Source organism: Poecilia reticulata, chromosome 12 (assembly GCF_904066995.2).
Source record: "Poecilia reticulata chromosome 12, P_reticulata-male-v2, whole genome shotgun sequence".
Taxonomy (NCBI): Eukaryota; Metazoa; Chordata; class Actinopteri; order Cyprinodontiformes; family Poeciliidae; genus Poecilia; species Poecilia reticulata.
In genome coordinates, this window is record NC_088841.1 from 14,811,199 (window position 1) to 14,831,676 (window position 20,478).

The 20,478-nt window shown below is 38.3% G+C and overlaps 1 protein-coding gene across 1 annotated transcript in view; it reads right to left on the bottom strand.

The window, feature by feature from the left end:
* The window catches only part of uhrf2 (ubiquitin like with PHD and ring finger domains 2), a 33,216-nt gene extending 14,372 nt beyond the window's left edge, over positions 1–18,844 (bottom strand). Inside the window, exons 1-3 of the mRNA XM_008424280.3 lie at positions 18,494–18,844; positions 7,967–8,341; positions 6,602–6,915 (exon numbers count right to left, since the gene is read on the bottom strand). Of these exons, the coding sequence (XP_008422502.2) occupies positions 6,602–6,915; positions 7,967–8,341; positions 18,494–18,646 (842 nt within the window). The 5' untranslated portion in view covers positions 18,647–18,844. The remainder of the gene's footprint in view (positions 1–6,601; positions 6,916–7,966; positions 8,342–18,493) is intronic.
* Between the last annotated feature and the right edge of the window lie 1,634 nt (positions 18,845–20,478).

Sequence of the window (20,478 nt, forward strand, 5' to 3'; positions counted from 1 at the left end):
GTTTGGGGCATGCAGAGAGGGATCCGACCACTCCTCTGTGAACAACTGTCACAGGTTCGAGTCCCGGCCTGATGACATTTGCAGCATGTCTTCCCCCTCTCTCTCATTCCCCACTTTCCTATTTGATCACTCAAATAAAGGCCACTAAAGCCTTTAAAAAAGAAAAAGAATGATGCCATTAAAGGTTCCCAGGCTCTTCAGAAATGAAGAAGGCCCACAGCATTACAGATTCTCCACCATACTTAGTAATAAGCATCCAAATGTTCATTTTCAGTTTGGGTATGCCCCTCTCGCTGAAGAGACTTTTTTCAAGCAGCTTTAAACTGACTAATGATTACCAGCAGACATCGAAGGAGAGTTTTAGAAAGAGCGTACTCCCAGAAAGTGGAGGCCAGGGAACGGATTTGCTTTTTTAGGGCTATAGGATTAACATGTTTTTTAGAGAAGTGGGTTAAGTTGAATAGCAGACACACAGACGCATGAAAAAATTAAACAGGCGGAAAAAAAAGAAAACACAGACATCCACTTTGAAGCACAATTGTACTCAGCATGAACAGAGGGACAACAGAGAGCAACACAGCAGGAGGACAAGAGCCCAAGCTTAATGCCACACAAGCTCTCACCCAGAAATAAGCTATAAATACCAAATTAATTCATAGCCAAAACTGTTATCATATCTATACAATGTCTTGTACTTATATTAATCAAACTTGAAAGCATTTTTTTTTCTTAATCATTGAGTTTAATTCAAATTGAAAAAAATACTTTATTGATCCCAAAGGGTAAATTAAAGTGAGTGGAGTTGAATCAAAAGCCACCAAACTAAAAATTATTCTGATCTATTTTAAGGATTTAACAGGCAAAAACATGACATAGCATAAAATAAACGCATGAAATTTAGCAATGTCTTAAGGAGACATTCTGAGGAAAAATTGAGAATGCGCATTCAGTGTCATTAGCTGATTAAAACTTTATCAAATTTAAATGCAAAGTTTTCTTTTACTGGACATATTTCCAAAGGAGAGATTTGGATGCAGAGAGAGAGAGAAAGAAAGAGAGAGAGAGAGACAAAAGAAGAATGAACTCCAGATGAGTCAACTTGGTATGTTACCAAACCACTGCAATAAAACAGACAATATCTGAACACAAAACCAGGAAGGTTAACCTCTGACTGATTGAGGTTCCTATCGAACTAACCTCTAAATTTATGTGTGGGTTCTTCAGTCGGACTCCAGAATTTAATTCTGGGCGGCAGAAAGAGTAAAGATTATAAAACATGGCAACAGAAGTTTACACAAATCAATTGGGCTTGTTTAAAAAAATGTCATGCAGGCTTATTTTTGGTTCTGTACATTTAAAGGCAACCCACATCTGTTGCATCAGGGATTTGTCAGCAGCACGTCCATATTGTTTTCCGTTGACTCACATCCGCAGCGTCTGATGCTCCACGGCGCAGCACTGACCCTTTCTGAACCGTTTCTACCAAGGAGCATCAATGCTTCAATAAGTCCAGCATACTCTAACAGGCATTAATAATAAGCTGTTTCTAAGATTTGACAGCCGTTTGTGATTATACAATCTGAGGATCATCTTCAGTAGAGCTCCATTTTATCTCTGTAATGTCAGGATAAAGGCCTCCTGGTGAGAGTTAAATTTCTATAAAGTTATTTTTTCAAGGACATTAAATGAAAAGATAAATTTAATAAATAGAAAAATCTGTGCATTTGGCGACCACGGAGTCGCCTCAATGGAAAAGATTAACTCTTGCAAAACATTGCATGGCGGTCAAATAAAAACAGTACTATAAAGATAATAGGCATCAACATTTATACATTTTATGGGTCTAACTTTTATGTTTTAGGTGATCTTGCATCTCGTAATAAAATTACTTATTCTTTATTAGAGTTTGTATTAATGCAAATAATAATAATTTAATGGATATAATAATTTTGATTTTAATTCTTGGAGTTTATCATAAAAAATACATATATATTTCCAGCTAAAACTATACAGCAAGGTAGACTTTCTAAAGGTTATGTAACTCGCCTCTACAGCTCCCGTCCCACATGACCTTCACACTTTGAGAGCGCCGATACCGAAGAGGATAGAGAGGGTCTGACGAGAGGCAGCATGCTCTCTGGAGGGCAAACGCCGGTTTCTCTGAAGGATCTATTTTCAACAAATTTCCAGGACGGAAAACCCACATGGGTAAAAATGTTTGGCTGCACAACGAAATCAACAACTCGATCGTCCTGACTCATGTGTCCGGGAGCTTCTCGCACGCTTCAAGGTAATCTAAGACTCAGACACGGCAGCTTCAGACAAACATTCGAACAGCTTTCTAATAAATTCCAAAAGCCATGGAAAAGCACTTCTGTTCAGACCGGAGAATAGCACGGGGAAAAGAAAACCATCATTTTGGAACATTTTGGTGAAGGCAGCTCCTGCCAAACAGCTTGGCAGATATTCACAGGAACTAGAGTGCAGCCCAGGGCTAAAGGGTGGAGGGCTGCTCTCTGATTGTTGCTCTCAAGTGCATTCCATGCAAGTGGTGTGTTGCAGCCACAACAATACTTTCATTTGGCTAAAATGCACAATAAACCATTCTTGGTCTTTAAACGGAGAAATACAGACGCACTAAGCTAATTATATTAGATGAATACATATTACACACATTTTAAGCAGTCGTAGCAAAAGGCAATGAATGTTCTAGCAAGATAATGCTGAAAAAAATTTTTAATTCATAATCTCACAGCAACATTTTTGCTTCCATATATTCTCTATGCTGAATATGTTGCAACAAATAAATCCTACAAAAAAGGGATCCAAGAGGAGGGCCAGGAAGAAAAAATCTTAATTAAAATAAACTCATAAAGTTCTAACACAAAAAAACCTGCTTTCTCAGTCAAACTCTTAAACAAATGTTCACTCTACACATTCTCAGTTATTGTAGATTCTTGCTGATTGAAATCAAGAACCCGTTAAGGCGATAAAAGCATCTTCATTCAACAGATCCTTACCTTAAAACCACATCTAGCCTCAACAGATTACAAGCTCTCATATGAAGTGCACAGCTTTAGGATTGACTGTTCTCCAAGATGACTTGTTGCAACAGGTAAGTGATGGTATTAAAATTACCCTCCAACACATTTTACACACCTAAACTGCCTCATTAATCCAAGTTTGTTTTTTTTTCCTCAGATATTTTTGCTGAAAAGTACCTGAATATTGGAATGACAACATCAGCTATCATTAATCGACATTTTCAGTTTCTTTGTCTTTCTTTTCTTTATTTACAGTCACAACAATGTGTCCAACTTTCTTTGAGTTGCAAGATCTCACGTCATTAAAATCCATGTCAGGTTTGGGCATTGAAAGTCCATCTGACCTGCAAAATATGGGGTCAGTGGATGACACTTAAAATTTAGCTGACGAATAAATATTACACACAGGTGGTTCTCTGCAATAGCAATATAGCACACTGATACTGTAAGCAGCATTACTTGTCTAGAGCTTTAAATATAAATCCTCCGTGCATGTTTTTGTATCACAGGGGGAGCTCAATTTCAGCATTATAATCAGCTTAATATTTCAAAACATTCCCATGTGTGGACATTTAAGAGCCAAACGGACATCTGGTATATCTCTTGATAAGACAAACGCAAAGAAAAAAAAATGAAGAAAATCAGTGTTTTATTCTTCAGTTCTGACCTTAGTCTGCAAACATGTTGCTGCTATAAACTAATTCATGCTCTCTCAGCAGATCCACTCTTATGGCTGTTCAGTGCCATTACATATAATGTGGTGCATTTCGCTGCGCGTGTTCAGTCTTGGTATGAATACAGCTGTTCCCCGAAGGCCTCAAAAATTTGTTCAAGAACATTTGGGCAAGGCAGGTTTTGTTTGGATAACACCATTCATTTACAGGGTGAACAAACATGGAGAACAAGGAGCCAGAAAGGTCGAGGATAAAGTTTAAAGCAGAGTAAGTTCATAAAATAATATCCAGCCAAGAGGCTCGAGAGCAGCAGCAGAGATCCACAACACAGACAGGTGAATCCATCCGTCAGATGACTGTAACTTCTGCACTCAATAAATCTGGGCTTCATGGAAACTCTGCAAAAAAGAATATTTAAAAGAAAGCCAAAAGAATGAATATTGTTGGCAGTTTGCTACTGGCCCTACAGAGAGCACAACGTGAAGCTAAATGCATATAAGTAAAAGCAGAGAAAAGTGTTCTCTCTCCCAGAGATGCAAGTACAAAATGATGCAACAGGATGTTTAAGATCAAAGCGTACTCTTGCACTCCTTTTCACTGATGCTCCCTATCCAGTCTGTGTTTTAACTATTTCGCAAAGAATAATGAACAAAATTTTAGTTTCAGACATGCAAAGGCGGTAAAACAACCTCCAGGGAACCTGTTGCTGTAACTGCAGTAAATAGTTTTCTATAAATATTTAATCAAGAGGGTAAAATATAGAAGCACGCTGGATTTTAATTTTTTTTTTCTTCTGAAAAAGACTTTGAAAAACATCTGTCACTTTCTTTCATGTCACAATTATGTGCTAGTTTCTATACAGACGGGTGTGGTTTCAAAATCCTAAATATTTGGAAAAGTTTGAGAGGAATTGCACAACATAACCAAAATAAATTATCATTTTTCACATTTGTTTCCATTACTTTCTGTACAAGGAATCTAGTTCAGACAAAAAAAAAAGAAATCCAATCCTGCCAAAACATTTAAAGGCTGCGTGCACACGACACAGACGGCTCATCGGTTCCCAGGCACAGCAGAAAACAGATTCTCTCCCAACGTGAATTTGTGGCTCGTTATATTGTGTGGAAATGCTGCCAAAACAACGGAGGTTCATCGGGAAGGTTTGGTTTGTTGCTCTCAGACAATGCAGGCAGGTGTTACAGTGGTGCAAAAAGTGCTATGGTGTGAGAAGATGGTGCAATTTTACCCACCCTCCATTTTTTTTCCCTCTCGAGCGATCAAAGTGATGGAAAAAAAAAACGTAAAAAAAGATAAGCATACACCCTGAGAAAGCAAAAGCATAGAAAGCTGCTACTAAACCGCAAGCTGAGAGTTGTTGAATAATTAGCGTTTACTTATTGCTTCTTCAACTTTGTCCCATGACTAACTGCAATAAGAAACTGTGGCATTTAGAGGTGTTTGGGTTTTGGACCGTTGTTCTCTATTAGCTTTCTCTGATACACTTGTCCCTATTGACTTATTACAAAATAAAAATATAAAATTTCGAGCAAGAGCTTACACCGATAGAGCTAAAATAAAAGAAATGAATACATTCTAATAATAAAGCTCGGGATTATTATTGAAGCTCCTTTCCGAAGGACCACTTCTGTCCAAATGCCAACAGTACAACAACAAACTCAATGGAAAATTAAGCCTACATTAAAAAAAAGAAACTACAACAGGTGATGGGCACACAACCCATGATATAATTACCATGGAATAACAACCTCTGGCAGAAACGCATTCGCGCCACTGACAGTCGGAGAGAGCGAGGAGGCAACGTCTCACCGGTCTCATGTTCACAGCAATTACAGACAAAGCTGAAGGAGGCAAGCGAAGAAGTAATGCTCCTGAGAACTAGGGGTTTCCATGGAAACATCGGCTTCTGAATGAAGTCGCTGGAAAAAGGGGGAATGCGAGAGAGTTCAAATTATTGCAGCATCAACAACACAAACCCATGTTCTCCATCCTTCAGGCCGGCAGGAAAAATAACATCTACCTGCAATTCCAATCGTTACCAATTCTATCTCCCACAAAAGGGCAAGGAAATTTACACAATGTAGAAACCCGATTCTTGCATGCACTGTATAGAAAGACATATGACTGTTTTTTTTAACCGTCTTAATTTAAATCAGATTCAACTTTTCCTGTTTTTAATCAGCTAAGATTGCCAAAATTGTTTCTATTTGCTAATTTATAGAATAACAAGAAAATAATTTTGGATTGACTTGGATGCAATTTCCAGACACTTGAAACTCATTTTCATTGCATTTAGGTATATCCTAAACTATTTTCAGTTTTGAAATCTGAATGCAAACTATCCTGGGATACATTGAACAAACACCCACTGCCATCATGTGACATCATTAAAGTTACCTGGACAAATCTTTAAAAAATAAAAAATAAAAAATGAGTGCTGCTGTCAGTTAATAGGATTACACAGCTGCCGGCAATCAGGTACCCAAATGTACCTAAATTAATAAATTTGTACAATCACATCCAAATATATGCCTAATGTTGTTAATTTGAATATTCTTTGTCTTTCCCTTGCATTTGCTACTTCTAACTAACAATCTCTGCTCAAGAACAAGCCACATTTTGAAAACCGCAAAACTTTTCCATCACACACTTCCTCTCTATTCTTTTAAAAGATGACCGAGAAAGTGCAGCAGTAACAGGAGTTTTCTGTAACTGCATGAAGACACAGAGCACTCCCCTTTGTTTCTTCCAAAATGTATATTTGATAGACAACCAGCTGTTGTCCAGGAAATGCACAAAAATGTCACAAAAGAAAGTATGTTACTTCCACAGAGCAGGAAGGCAGCATATTAAGCCATTACTTACTCTTCATATTTAATGTGGTAAGCTATGTCCTCTTCTTTCTCCTTGGTTTCTGTGGTAGAGTCTTTCTGAGAGGTGGAGGCTCCGTTACTTTCAGAGTTTAACACAGGGTTATTCCTGTTATTGTCCGTGGTTTGACCTTGTCCATGGGCCTGTGCCTGCTCAGCCTCCAGCTTCCCGTTTGTCCTTTTTGAGGGCCGGCCCACCTTTCCCTTAGTGGGCGTTATCTGTCCTTTGGGTGAAAGTGTCACATTTTCGATGCAGGCCTCAAACCAGGCACCGATGCTTACGTCCCTACAGTCCACCAGCTCGTTAATCTGAAAGAGGAAAAAAAAAAAACGCTAAAATGACTGGTCTTGACTCATGTCCAGTACATGCTCTGTTAAATGTTACAAATATTCACCTACTTTGGGCACTCAATAAAAACGGTTAATAGTGTGCAACCAAAACCATATTTTTGAGACAAATATCAAATCAGTCATAACACTATGCTTTCCTTTTTCTTAGTCTTAACAGCTCAAATTTCCTCAGAAACGCGCCAATCAAAGCCCTGTAGCCAACTTCACATAACCAACAGTCATTAAGCATTTATATTAGAAGCAGAGGCGAAGTCACACTGTGTGAAACCAGGTTTCACTTTCATTTGAAGCGAAGACAAGCCGACATTTTAAGCAGCCTTACACTTCTTACACTTTAGCATTAGAAATTGAAAACAGTCTCTCTGTGTATTCCCAAGAGAATGTATAACCAAACTTTAACTTGGAAATTAAAAGAGAGAGAAAGGCTGCCAGTATTTCCAAATCCAGCATCTTCTATGACAGATTGAAAGTTCAAAATTACAGTTAAAATATTGTCTAGATTTATATTGGCAGATATAACCATTTACAGCTGAACATTATAAAGGACAGTATTGTATTATTTTCACATCTTCGCCAACAGTTTTGATACTTTAGTCCCCAACATTATAATAACTAAGAATCTCGGGTTAACATTTGTCATGTATGTTACAGTCAACTGGTTTCAGGTATCCAACGATACAACAAAAATACTTTTTTGATTTAACATTTTCCTTTTTATTATTCAAGCTTGCACAGATTTCATAAGCCATCTTAAAAACCCCACTATCCGTGAAGTTCTCTTTTTTTCTGAAGTATGAGAAATTGACATCTATGGATGATGCCGTTTCCAATTGGTCTTCAGATTCAGCGTACAGTCTCTGTAGCGCCAAGAAACCAAAAAGAGTAACTTCAAAATGCACCGTTTTTTTTGTTAACTTTTTGGAAATTGCTACATTATCCTTAGATTCTAACAGAATAAATTCAAGATTCCAAAACTATTCACTTTTATTACTTTTATGAGCAAACTCACCTTGTACAAGCCAATCCCTGGGTTGACTAATGTGCTCCGGCTGGACGTGGGTGGCTGAGTATCCTGTGCTGGACTGGAGGACCTGAAGCCATTTTTGGTACTAGCAGCGACGGTTTCTGGCTTGGTTTCATTTACAGTGGCACGGTCGCCTTCGTTCTTATTGTCCGTGTCGGATGAGGTCTCCACATCTGCTGAGGAGGCTGGAGCTCGGAGGTTTTCAGTCTTCGAGTCAGGCAGAGGAGCTGAGCTACTGGCGACACCAGACGCGTCCTTGGTGGCAGGACTGTCCGGGGGGTCGGTCTGAGACCGGATCAGCAGCTGGACGATGTCGTTGAGACCCACATTGTAGTCGAAAAGTGTCAGACCGTCTTCCATCTAAACAAGAGCAAAAGGAAAATGTGGTAGTAATTCCTGAAAAGACACCAATATGATACGACAATGTAAAGGCTGTTTTTACCAAATAAGCACTGCTTACGTATTAGAGCTAAGAAAAGATTGTGCCCTGATAATATTTATGCTGAAATTCTGCAAATGTATGCATAACCTTTCTTTTACATGTGTCAAATATCCTTAATCTAATGGGTTCAAGTCCCAATAAACCCTTTGCTATAACAAATTAACCCTCATGTGCTGGCAATTACCCTCAAGACTAACCACAAGGCTATTTATGAAATCAAACATTAAAAGCACCTGGCAGCAAACATAAAAGCAAAGCCAGAGAACAAGGATATTGATGATAGGGGCAGCGTAAACAGCAGAGAACAATCTGTTACATATCTTCAGGAGAATTTTGTTCAAATGTGAATCTAGATATTTTGTAATTCCAGCGCAGTAAAAAAAAAAAAAAATAAATAAATTATTATTGTTGGAGACTATGCAGTGAATGTAAACCTAATCATTTTCAGTGTTTTTTGGGGGAACTACCCTGTAATCACTGCTTTTAGGGGAATCCTGAAAAAAACATGGAATGCATTCAAGGGAGAAGTTAAGCTTAAAATGTTTGTTTTGGTAAAACGAAAGCAAACCTCAAGCATTTTAAACATAAATACATATTTAGAATAATGGTAATGGCAAGCGGGAAAGCCATTCTCAAAAATAGTGGAGGTAGAAAAAGGTCTTCTGGTAACAACAGAACAAACTTTCCTCGAGGATTTTACTAAAACAGCATAAACCGATACTGATGACAACTGGAACTTGTTACATTGTGTAGCACTGATTTTTTACATTTATATTAACAATACAATTAGAGACTTATGTTGTTGAATTTTCTTAACTTTGTAAAAGTATCAAACTGTAAAACAAAAATTGGAAACACATCAACTTCATAGGGCCCTTGGTTTAGGCAGATTGTGCCAGTTTCAACACCAGGTTTATGTGTAATGCAACTTCTGATATTTTTTAATATTATGTTATGCTGTCCTGTTGCAGTTTTATTTTAGTTTATTTATTTTATTTAACCTTACATATAAAGAAAAGCACTGCTTTTGTCAAGGCATAAAAAATAATCAGGTTGACTAAACAGTATGAGTTTACATTCTGTAATTATTATTATTACACTCTTCACAACATGTTCCAGACTTTTGGTCTTATCTCGAACTCAGCGATGGATTTTTGAACATGAAGCAACGGCTTGGCTGATTTTTTATCTTTTTTCCCCCCATGCGCTCTCCACAGTGACTTCATTTCCAGCAGCGACATCAGGCTCCCGCTGCAATGTGTTTTTACTTCACACTCCTCACAATCAGCCTCAAAATAAAGAGCCCCAAACACACAAGAGGAGAAATTGCACAAATAAATACATACACAAATAGATAATGTCACTTCAGGCAGAAATGGGTCATTTTCATATGCTTCATAATTTAAAAGCAAAACAATTTGATTGTAGCCTCTCAACTGAACGTAAAGCGATTACAAACGCACAATGGGAGGACATGTCCATAAGCAGGGGAAACACTACGCCACTACATGTCAAGTAGAGAAGAGTAAGATACACATGCCTTTGTGTGCGTGCACTGGTGCCGTTTAGGCACAAGTTGATCACAAGTCTGCGTTAACATCTGTTCCCTCATGTTCAAAAAAACTGTTGGCCGACGCTCAGGTAGAGATTATACGACAGAATAAAACAAAGTCTGCGCAGCGTGAAGGAAAACGCTGAGCCTTTTTTACGACCGACGGCTCTGCTGCTGCCCTGTTTGTGTTTATCTGAACTGTCCCACGGAAACAGGCGCCAGATCGCTGCTGCAGTCTATGGGTTCTTTCTGCAAGCAAAAAATAAATAAATAAATAAATAAGAGATATGTACGCATGAATTACAGTGATAGGATGTGTAGCTGGGGGACAGAAATGACTTGGTTGCCATGACAACCGAAAGAGAGCACCCCACATTCACAATCACACATACACACACACACAGCTTCATCCGCCACCCCACTTTAAGGCTGAGCGTATGCAATCCAGAACCCACCAACACAATCAACATCAACATGACCCTTTCAGGGGAGGATCCAGAGGATTTGCTGTTAGCTGTGCTGTTTAATACGGCCTCTGCTTTTAGAATGTAGCGTACAGTGGAAACCTCAACCCTCTGGACATATCAGCAATTCATTTTACCCCGATAAAGCCATTGTGCTGGGGAGAGAAGCATGGCCGCCACCCTCGCTCACTCTTCCCAACGCTCTTCTTCGTTGTTTGACAATGGGGAAGGGTGAGATTGGAGGTGTAGGAGGAAAGCACGATTTCCCCCCATCCTTCTCGCTTTTTAATAGCCTCATGAAATTTAGATCAGAGGAGCAGCCGTGCAAACAGAGCCAAACACTTACTTTGCACCTATCTGTCCTTTGCATGGTGGTCTGCCTTGGCTTTCTTTTGTCTAGCTCTGACTTTGTCTAACCCTCAGATTTTGGTGTAGTGACGCCATTGCTTTTTTTCGGTGTGAGCTTTAAGAGAAGAAAGGTAAACAAAACAAACTGGGAGCATCCTGAGCAGATAATGAGCCTGCTGGCAGAACCTGCCGCAGAGAGACTGGCTCGCTCGTTGATGAGTTCATGTTATTTGGAATAGAGACTCGCACAGACAGAATTTCAGAACAAGCACACAGCAGAATTGCACTGCACCAAACACAAATGGCTTGGCTGTTATCTGTTTTTTTTTTTTTTTTTGTGCACGCGCTCTTCACAGCAGCTTCATTTCCAGTAGCGTGATCAGACTCCTGCTGCAAGGTGTTTTTGACTTCAGCCTCTTCGGAATCAGCCTTGAAACAAAGAACAACAAACTAAAAAGGAAAAAATAAATAAATGTTAGGAGAAACTGTGCATATTGAAACAGAATGTTGTTGCAGCCAGAAACGAGGCAATTTCACCCTCATTTGCAACTTCATTTAAAAAGCATGATGCCTCTCATGTGTCGGCAGACTTGACGACTTGGGGGTGTCTGAGCAAAAAAAACGCCACTTGAAAGTCAAACCGAATCAACACCTCTTCACAATCTGAACACTCCTGCTGAATTTTCACAGGTCGAAACAGACGGAAAACCCATCGAAGCAAGATCCAAATAAAGAGGGTATGAAACGATTCAAACCAGTTGGACTATTTTCACCTTTGCCTTGCTACAACAACAATCATCAACATGTGACTTTACGTGCCTTAGGAAGTTATCCAACTAGCGAACAGGGTGACAATGAGAACTGCAATTAATTATTCATTTAGTAATTGATTGTTCTATTCATTATTCGGACAATGGATTCATCGCATTTAAAAAACTGGCATTACATTAATGATACAGATAACCAAATAATTAAATTCCTTTCTAACAAAGAAAATAAACAATTTATTGTCTCAACTGCAATAACACAGCATTCCTTTAGTGAATTTCAACCAGGTGAAGCTAAAACTATCATTAGTTTTGAGTAAAACATATTTACAGACAAAGGTGTTTATATCTCAAATCAAATGTAAAACCCATATAATTCATAGAGTACAGCTTTGGATTAATTACTGTTGTTTTTGCACCAAATATTCTTTTTTGAATCTCTGTACACCAGATAACAATTAATCGATCATCATATTAGTTGACGATTATTTCAATAGTCGATTCATCACAATGAATATGATGAATCGGTTGAAGCCTATAGTGACAACTATCATTTACTGTACTATATAATGAACAGGGAAAACATAAGAAATTCTACTTCCAGACATCTTGAAGAAGAAGCAATGATCAGATCAGACATAAAAACTTAACGTTGCATATACAAAATGTCATGTGTAGCATAGAACTAGCACCCTGAACACACCCTACTGATGGTGGTGGCAGCATTATGCGGTGAGTATGATTTTCCTAGAGCGGATGGACGGAGCTAAATACAAGGCAATCCTGGAGAAAAGTCTTCACACTTCCATGGATGTTCGAACATATAACCAGAGCTACACTGGATCCAGACTGAGTGAGACTAAGCTGCTTTGCAAATTGGCAAAAACCTTCCAACTCTACATGTGCAAAGCAAATTCAGACATGCAGCTGTAACTTAGATGCGGTTCCACTAAGTAGCGGCTCAGTGGGGGAGCCGAGGCCAATAACCCTCACTTTATTTGTAAAACATATTTGTCTCAAGTATGCACCGCTCAGTGTTGGTCTACGGCGTATAAACACAACAATGTTTGTGGTTGTGGTATGACAAAATGTAAAAAGATTTAGTAGCAGATTAAACTTTGAGCGCTCTTCAAAAACTGAACTGTTCTGGCTTTTCTATGTTAGATCAGTGACGCAGCAAATTTTTTTTGTAGTCTGCATCTTATCAGGGCAAATATTTCCACTATTATTCACTAACCACTGCGATGACATGCAGCCTCGAATGACCTTTTTTCAGCATGGTAAAAAATATTAGCCTCCGACAGCCTTTCAGGTGCGAAAGAAAAGCAGAATCGACACTTGTGAATGAGAAGGAAGACGCTGCAAACAAACTTCTGCACGGCTACTTCAGGACCCCGCCCCACATTTCTGTTGGCGAAGAGTTGAGCAAAATAGGTCATATTACCAAAAACAATGACGGGAGAGGGGGTGTGGGGGGCTGCCTGTGTGCCTGCTCAGTGCTAGCCTTCAGCTTAGGGGTTTTTTATCATTCATTCTCCCCTCAGTCATTTGATCTCAAAGAAAAAGTCACCGCTTGATCTACTTCTTCAGCCTTTTTTTATTTTTTATAAACCTAGTGTGTTAGTTTGAACGTAAAGTTTTGCTTTCTACAAATCGAAGATTTTAATCAAGTATTTGAAGCGGTTTGAGAAGCACATCCAAACAGACCCAATTTTCCTTATGTGTTCTCAAACACTATTATTCCAAATATCCTAATGAGGAAAAAAAAACTAAATAATAAGTCATTAGTGTTAGTTTATTATCATATAGTTTTCTTAAATACTAATAGTCAGTGGCAATCATATTACTAAGCAACCCCATTTACAGCTTTAGCTTCTCTCATCGATCTAAGAAGAGAAAGAAACTGAGCCATGCATTTGAAAAGTTTTTGTTAATCTGAGTGAAGCATGAAAATGTCACTAAATCTGATCACTGCTTTTACATAAATTGGTAGATAATGCGGGGTCCTTTGACTAACAGGCATGCTAGGGAGTGGCCACACTGCAACCATATTTAAAACTCGTAGAAATCCTGCAGTTACCGTCAGGGATTCAGGGCCTTCCATTGTTTTCTACCCTTTGTCCAGTCTATCTATAAGAGAAGGGTGTGGACTCAGGGAAAGCGCTGCTGCAGCTAACTTTGCAACACAGCAATAACTTTCAAATGAGGAGCCACAACAACATCGATCCATGTATAATCAAATTGCAACAATATCTAGGTCAGAGAAATCGTCCGTCTGAAAGAGAGCAGCCGAGCAAACAGGCAGCTGTTGGAAAAAAATCCAACGATCTTAGCATGCAATAAGTAATTGCTTTAGAAGGGGGGAAAAGTGGACTAACAGTGTTTTAGATAAATCACACGGACGCCATGTGCTGAGCTTTGAACCGAAAGTCAAGGCGCTTTTTTAAAATTAGCAAATATGCAGGCTTGTTGCAAAAGTGTGTGGGCGCTGAGCTGAAAGGCCGCGCGGCCAGTGGAAGATGTGTGTGAGGCTGCGAGTGCGAGTGAAAAAAAAAAATGTTTAAAGTGAAACACGCACAACAAGTAGTGGTCAGGAAAAAAACGAGACGGGGAAGAAAAAATAAAAAGTACAGTTAAAAAACAAATGAAAAGGAAGACACAAGCAGCAAGTCAAAGATGAGTGGCTCCTGGCTCAGGACGCTCCCGACAGAAGCGCAAGCATGACTTTGGAGCGATGAGGCAGCGAGAGCAGAGAGCTGGAGGGAAAAACAAGACGCCATTTTGAAAAGGGAATTAGACTGAGTTGCCGAGCTACGAGCCTAAATCCTAACAGGCCTCAGACACCAGAGTGGATGTCAGTGTACAAGCTCATTCCATACATTACTTAACACATGGAAAGCCCCTAATCAAGGCGCTCCACTTGTTTTCCATTGGAATAAAGGAAGTAGGGGATTTACAACACAGGATGGGCCTGGTGTTGTTAACTACAACAACCAGGACCAACTTCAGGTTAACAAATGAATATTCCTATCATTTATTAACATTGTGACCAGCTTCAGGGCAAACAATTCTTTAATATAGAAGCAGTTGTGTTGAGTAGTCCTTACAAACTACAAGCAAAGCAGACATTTTCTTGATTGAACATAACTATTTTTAGAGGAACAATTTGAAACCACTCCCCTTAAGTGTTATTCCCCCCCCACTAATTGAGCAGGAGAAAGTCTCCAACTTGCAGAAACCAAACTGACTCATCTGGATGGATCAATGAGGTCCGACTTCTCAATCTCTCGTAGAACAAAAATCTTCTTCTGCCTGACATACATCAACAGGTGAAGATATGTCTGAATATCAGCAAAGTGAGATCAGCATACCATACGGTGCAGTCTTTCCCGGGGCTATAATGCTTGGCTGACTCACCAAGTCAGTACAATGAGAAAACTCTGAATAAACTCCAGACGCAAAGAGAAGACAGATCTGTTTGTAGAGATACTTGCATGAACAAAAAAAATCATGTTCAGGTTTAAGTTACATTTAAGTTCATCGATAGTGCAAATATGAGAAATAATCCTTTAGTAAATACAGTTGAATAAGACAAATGGGTCTTATTATAGCCAGTCGTCGTTCAATTTACATTTTCTTTATATACATTCTTTTCTTCATAATACAATGCAATTGGTATAGTCACAGAGATCCGGCTCTATATAGTGTAATTCAATCAAATCAGCTTATCATTTAATGTCAATTGTGCCTCCTTTCCTCTCAGCAGTACGGCTCACGTCAGTGCAGTTTAGTACGCTACTTCATGGTCCGCCATATTCATTGAACCACTGGGTTCTCACTGGGAAGGGGAGCTAAATGTTTTCCGATCAAAACGCTGTGTTTTGTGATGCCAGTAGCTCTGCCCTAACCAGTAGTACCATTGTCCTATGCACCTACACCTGAATTGGTTGGCTGCATTATGGACCTCTTTTGTAATAAAAACAATTAAAATAGCGTACCAAACCTCAACAACCCATTGCGTCCAACTCAATGCAAATGAGGCATTACTTAATAACTATTTTATGCCTTACAGAGGAACTACATGTCTTGAAAGTGTCAAACAACTCAATAGTAAGAGCTCTGTCAACTGTAACATATAGCAACACAAGATTTACCTCAAGCTTTCATACATATTGGAATAACTTTGTTTTGTGATGAATGCATTTGTCTTTTCCACTCTATTATTTATATTATTTTACTTTTTTAAATGATATGGACTACTTTTGTAAGGAAATAAAGACTTCTATATTCCGAGGAAGCAAGTGGCAACAGTGGTAAACAACAAATCCCTTCGAACAGGAAGACAACTCCATTAAAACTAGATGAACTCAACAGTAAACCTGCTGCTTTAAAGCTGCTCACCGGAGGTAGTCAAGCACAGTGACATACACAAACATGCATGAATTAATCTTGTTTAAGGAGCTTACAACTTTTATTGTCTTTGAATGTAAGTGGCATGTCCAAAGCTTTTGAGTTTGAGAAAGAAAATATTTACGTCTTTCTGCTCACAGAAAGATGTGTTTGGGTAACTTTAATGTCAGTCCTTACGCTGAAAGGTTGAACTCTGACCTATGGCCTTAAAATCAAAGTTGTCAAAGAGGTTTTGAAAGATTAGTTTTTGTCAATAATTCACTTGCATAGAGAAATCAGACAGGGATAGGAATTGGCCAATTTTGTCTTGATCAACCATAAGCAATGACCAAAATCCTGATCTTTTTAGTGAAAAAGTGGTTTTAATACAACCGGGCTCATTAGCAACAACACTCTTCTGTGTGGTAGTTGTAATTGAGAGATGACAACTTAAAATAGCTATTTTCAGTGTCTGGTGTTAAAAAAATAAGTAAGTGAAATTCCAACGATGTAAAAAGCTATTTTAAAAGTAAATTGTATTTTATATGAAATAGAAATAGGTCATGATAGAGCAAGAGAGCACAAGACTGCAACTGATAACACACAAGATGAACGAAAGTCCTTTGGAAATCTCACAACTTAAACATTTACATTGTTTGGTAACACTATCTACTATGCTATTAATTCTAACTCTATTACTCACCAATAGACCAAACTAAAAGAAAAAAAAAACATCAAGTCCATAATCATTTTGTCTTTGTTTCAAACTGCTACAAATCCCAGTTTTACAACTTTGTTACAAGAGATGTGCATGGCCTGCATTTCCACATTTATGCAAATCATAATCATTCACAGGAAAACTAGAAAAACATAAATTGTTCATATAATATTTCAAAATAATGTTCCTATAATGTTTGTGCATTATAGATCTCAGGGAAAAATTTTAATAGGCTAAAATCAGTGTTAGCAAGTACCAACAAACCCAAAAATATTTCCTATAAAAAACAGGTGAGTTCAAAGTAAACTGCCATTTTGTAAATATGCTGCAGAGGTCGTTACTTACAACTAAACACTACATACAGTTATTCATTAAACACATTTTTTTCTAACCTTGGTTCAATGAGACCACCTATAAATAAAAAAATATATTAAGATGTACAAACACAATCTATTGAAGTTTGTCTTTATCAAAATAAATCAAGCACTTTAATAAAAAATTATTTTTACCACTAGCTACAAATACCATGATGTCTATCATCAACTGCAGATCTTCATCAGGCATCATTGCCTTGAATAAAATTATTTTTCTGATAGATTTATCATTCTCATTATGTAGTGTACGTGTCAAAAGCGGGCTTCAGTCTCAAAGCAAAAAACTTATTCACACATTTCTGGTTTACAAAAATGACAAACTTAGTGGCAGTATGCAAAATGCAAAGATATTTTACAGTTCTGTTCTGCTGGACTCTGAAAATAAATTAAAGCTGTCTCAGAGTCAAATTTCTGAGGAACAATTGTAAGAGGGAAAAATCAAAATCAGAAATAATATTGTACTTAAAACCTAAATGTTATTGTCGTTATTATGAAATTCACTTTATTTAAATGATTTTGTTCCTTCCAAATATATTACACGTGTAATACACAGAGGATCTGAAGTATAAATTAATAACTGTGTGGCTGACTTGATTGCACATTTCTTCAAACATACACATTTTTCTGCATAACAAAGTGATACCACGGCTTATACTGTGACAGCGCTTAAATTTATGGCCTTATTAAACACTGAATAATATTTGTTACACGTGTGGCGCTTTATTTTGATGTGTGACTTCAGTAGAGAATTTGTCTAACAAAACATGCCAGAGATCCATCAGTGCGCCTTTGTTAGACATCACAGGCAGTGTAACTTGGGGGAACAGTACTGCCACATGAGAACAGGTTTCTTTACACTATGCAGACACACTGAGTGTGCACAGTGTACATTGTGCGCATGGTGGTGACGCTAGGGTGTAAACAAATACACTTGCTTCAAGGCACGTGTGGGCTCCAGGGTGATCCCATCAAACAATAATGAAGCCTTTCTAAAAGGATCTGTGGCGTTTAGATAACACTGTAACGTCGTTATGTATGCGAAACAGAAATCTAAAGTTGTATTTGGAGGTCTGTTGCTTATCCAGTTAGAAATGGCTCACGGGTGTGCTAGTTTGCAGCGTACTCGCGGAGCCCACATGTGGGAAACAAAGTGCCGTGTTCCTGTTTCTCTGCACTAGCAATGTAAACAAACATGTCCACGCCATTTGTGAAGTGCACAGAGAGCTAATGTTAACCCTAATTTTCCCATAGGATGCCACTCGGAGGTCTTTCGCAAGATCTATTGGCGGATTTTTTTGAAATTTATTTTTATTTTTTTTTTATCAAAACAGGAAGCTCGCACAGGGTCCGAAAAGACTTGAGCACAGGGAGGAGGACCACTGAAGTCTAACCCCCCCCCTGTCAAAGCGTCAAAACTGGCTGCTGCGTGACTGCGCTGACAGGCAGAAGTGGGTTTACCTGCTTCCCTCGGTAGAAGAGGCGCTGCTGTTGGGGGCTCACATTGAAGATGTCCTGTATTTTCAGCCGTAAAGACTCAATTTTGGTCAGTCTAGAAAGATCCTCAACGGTTCGCGTCTCCTTCCCGTCTATCGTGCGAACCTGGATCCACATCGTTGCGCGGCGCCCCTGCTAGGCCTCGAATAAACAATGGATTAAAAAAGACGTTCTTGGTACAAACGTGTTTTTTGGGCTCAGATGAGACGGAAATAAACCATTTTCGGGGCGCCGTTGCGTTTTCCTCTGCAGAGGTAACGTCGGACTGGCTCTCAAGCAGGAGGTGTCTCACATGAGGTCGCGGCGCCAAGCAAATCTCGCGAAGTAACGTTAAGCGGAGATCTGGGCGCCTTTAAAGAAACAGCTCTCTATTTTCATATGAGCGAGCTTTGAGCCCTAACAAGTAGCCACAGATTTTTAACACAATGACGCCTCATAATGTTATATTTAAAGCTCTTTTTCAAAGATTGTTTCTATATTTTATTTGGTGCAGTGATATTGGAACACCATGTTGCAGTGACACTGAATCGTTCTCAAGAGTGGCTTCTTTGTTTTGTGTTTTTCATTCAGTCTCTAGACAGGGCAGAGCCGGGGCCCAGGAATGTACAGGGCCAGAAGCAGAATGAGATTTGGGGCCCGACCTGTTCACCATAGCACCAGTAATCTCTGGTGTGTGTGTGTGTGTGTGTGTGTGTGTGTGTGTGTGTGTGTGTTTTGTTTTAATTAGAAATTTAGTAGCCTGTTTCATAATAAACCAATGAAATCACAAAAAAGCCAAACATGTAAGATTACTCTTTTATGGACATTAATTAATAAAAGTGTTACTACAGACATTTTCATTCATTTATTTAGATTTCTAAAAAGACCTGGTAGGGCAACAATTCTGATTTTGGAAACCCATGGTGTAGATAGAGTCATCAACACACAAGGACAAGTCCATAACCTCTGCATTGTGCTGGAGATTTTAAAAATAAATATATTTCTCACATAGCTTTTTATTTTTAATGTTTATTCTTAGCACTTAATCCCATTATTGTGCACTATAGGCTCGCATATATTCCTTCTACATGTAAAACGAACAAAATATGGTGTAAGAAGAAAAAAAACATTATTATTATTATTACATTATTGTATTTTTCATACTCCATCTGTGTAAATATGAAGTGGGGTTGTTTTTATTATTATTATTATTTGTATTTTCCCAAAGGTAAAAAAAAAAAAAACATTCCTAAAGTCACAGTTTTAAATTAACGTAAATTTTGATAATTTTGCAAAAATATTTGTAATTTCTCATTATGTTTTACTAACTCTAACCAAAAATATTTTTTGAGCCCCTGGAGTCATAAATGCTCACTGGGGTTCTTCTGGATGTCTCACATAAGCTAATTGTCAATATAGTATATGTTGTGTTAAGAAACGTTCCCCAGAACTAATTATAGGAGCTTTTACATTAATATCTAAGTAAAACAAATGAATACAAAAGAACGAACAGGTTTTTAAAAAAAAATCTATTTATTCTTTCTGTGGAACATGTACAAACAATGTTTTTTCCAAGATGATACTTGGCTGATAACGAACGTGTCTGATCAGAGATCATTAGTATGTGCGAGATGAACCCATTAAATTAGATTAAGTCAGCAGTGTTCCTGTTAGTCGAACAGCGATTTCAGATTGAGAGGCATGGTCATGCAAAGACACAGACAAAACATCTACTATCTCATTGCTATTTATGCTAGATTTTGAGTTTAATACGATCCTTTTAGGAACAGAATCAAACATGTTATTTAGGATGCCATAATGAGAACCTGAGAGGTAAGGCAAAGGGGGAATTTTACCCTGTTCCACACTGGGACTTGTAATGTTGAGACGCGACATCTAGCGGTCATAACGGAGCATTGCGGTAAATTCGAGAAAACGCTTTTATTTTCTGTTACTTATTAAAATTGAAA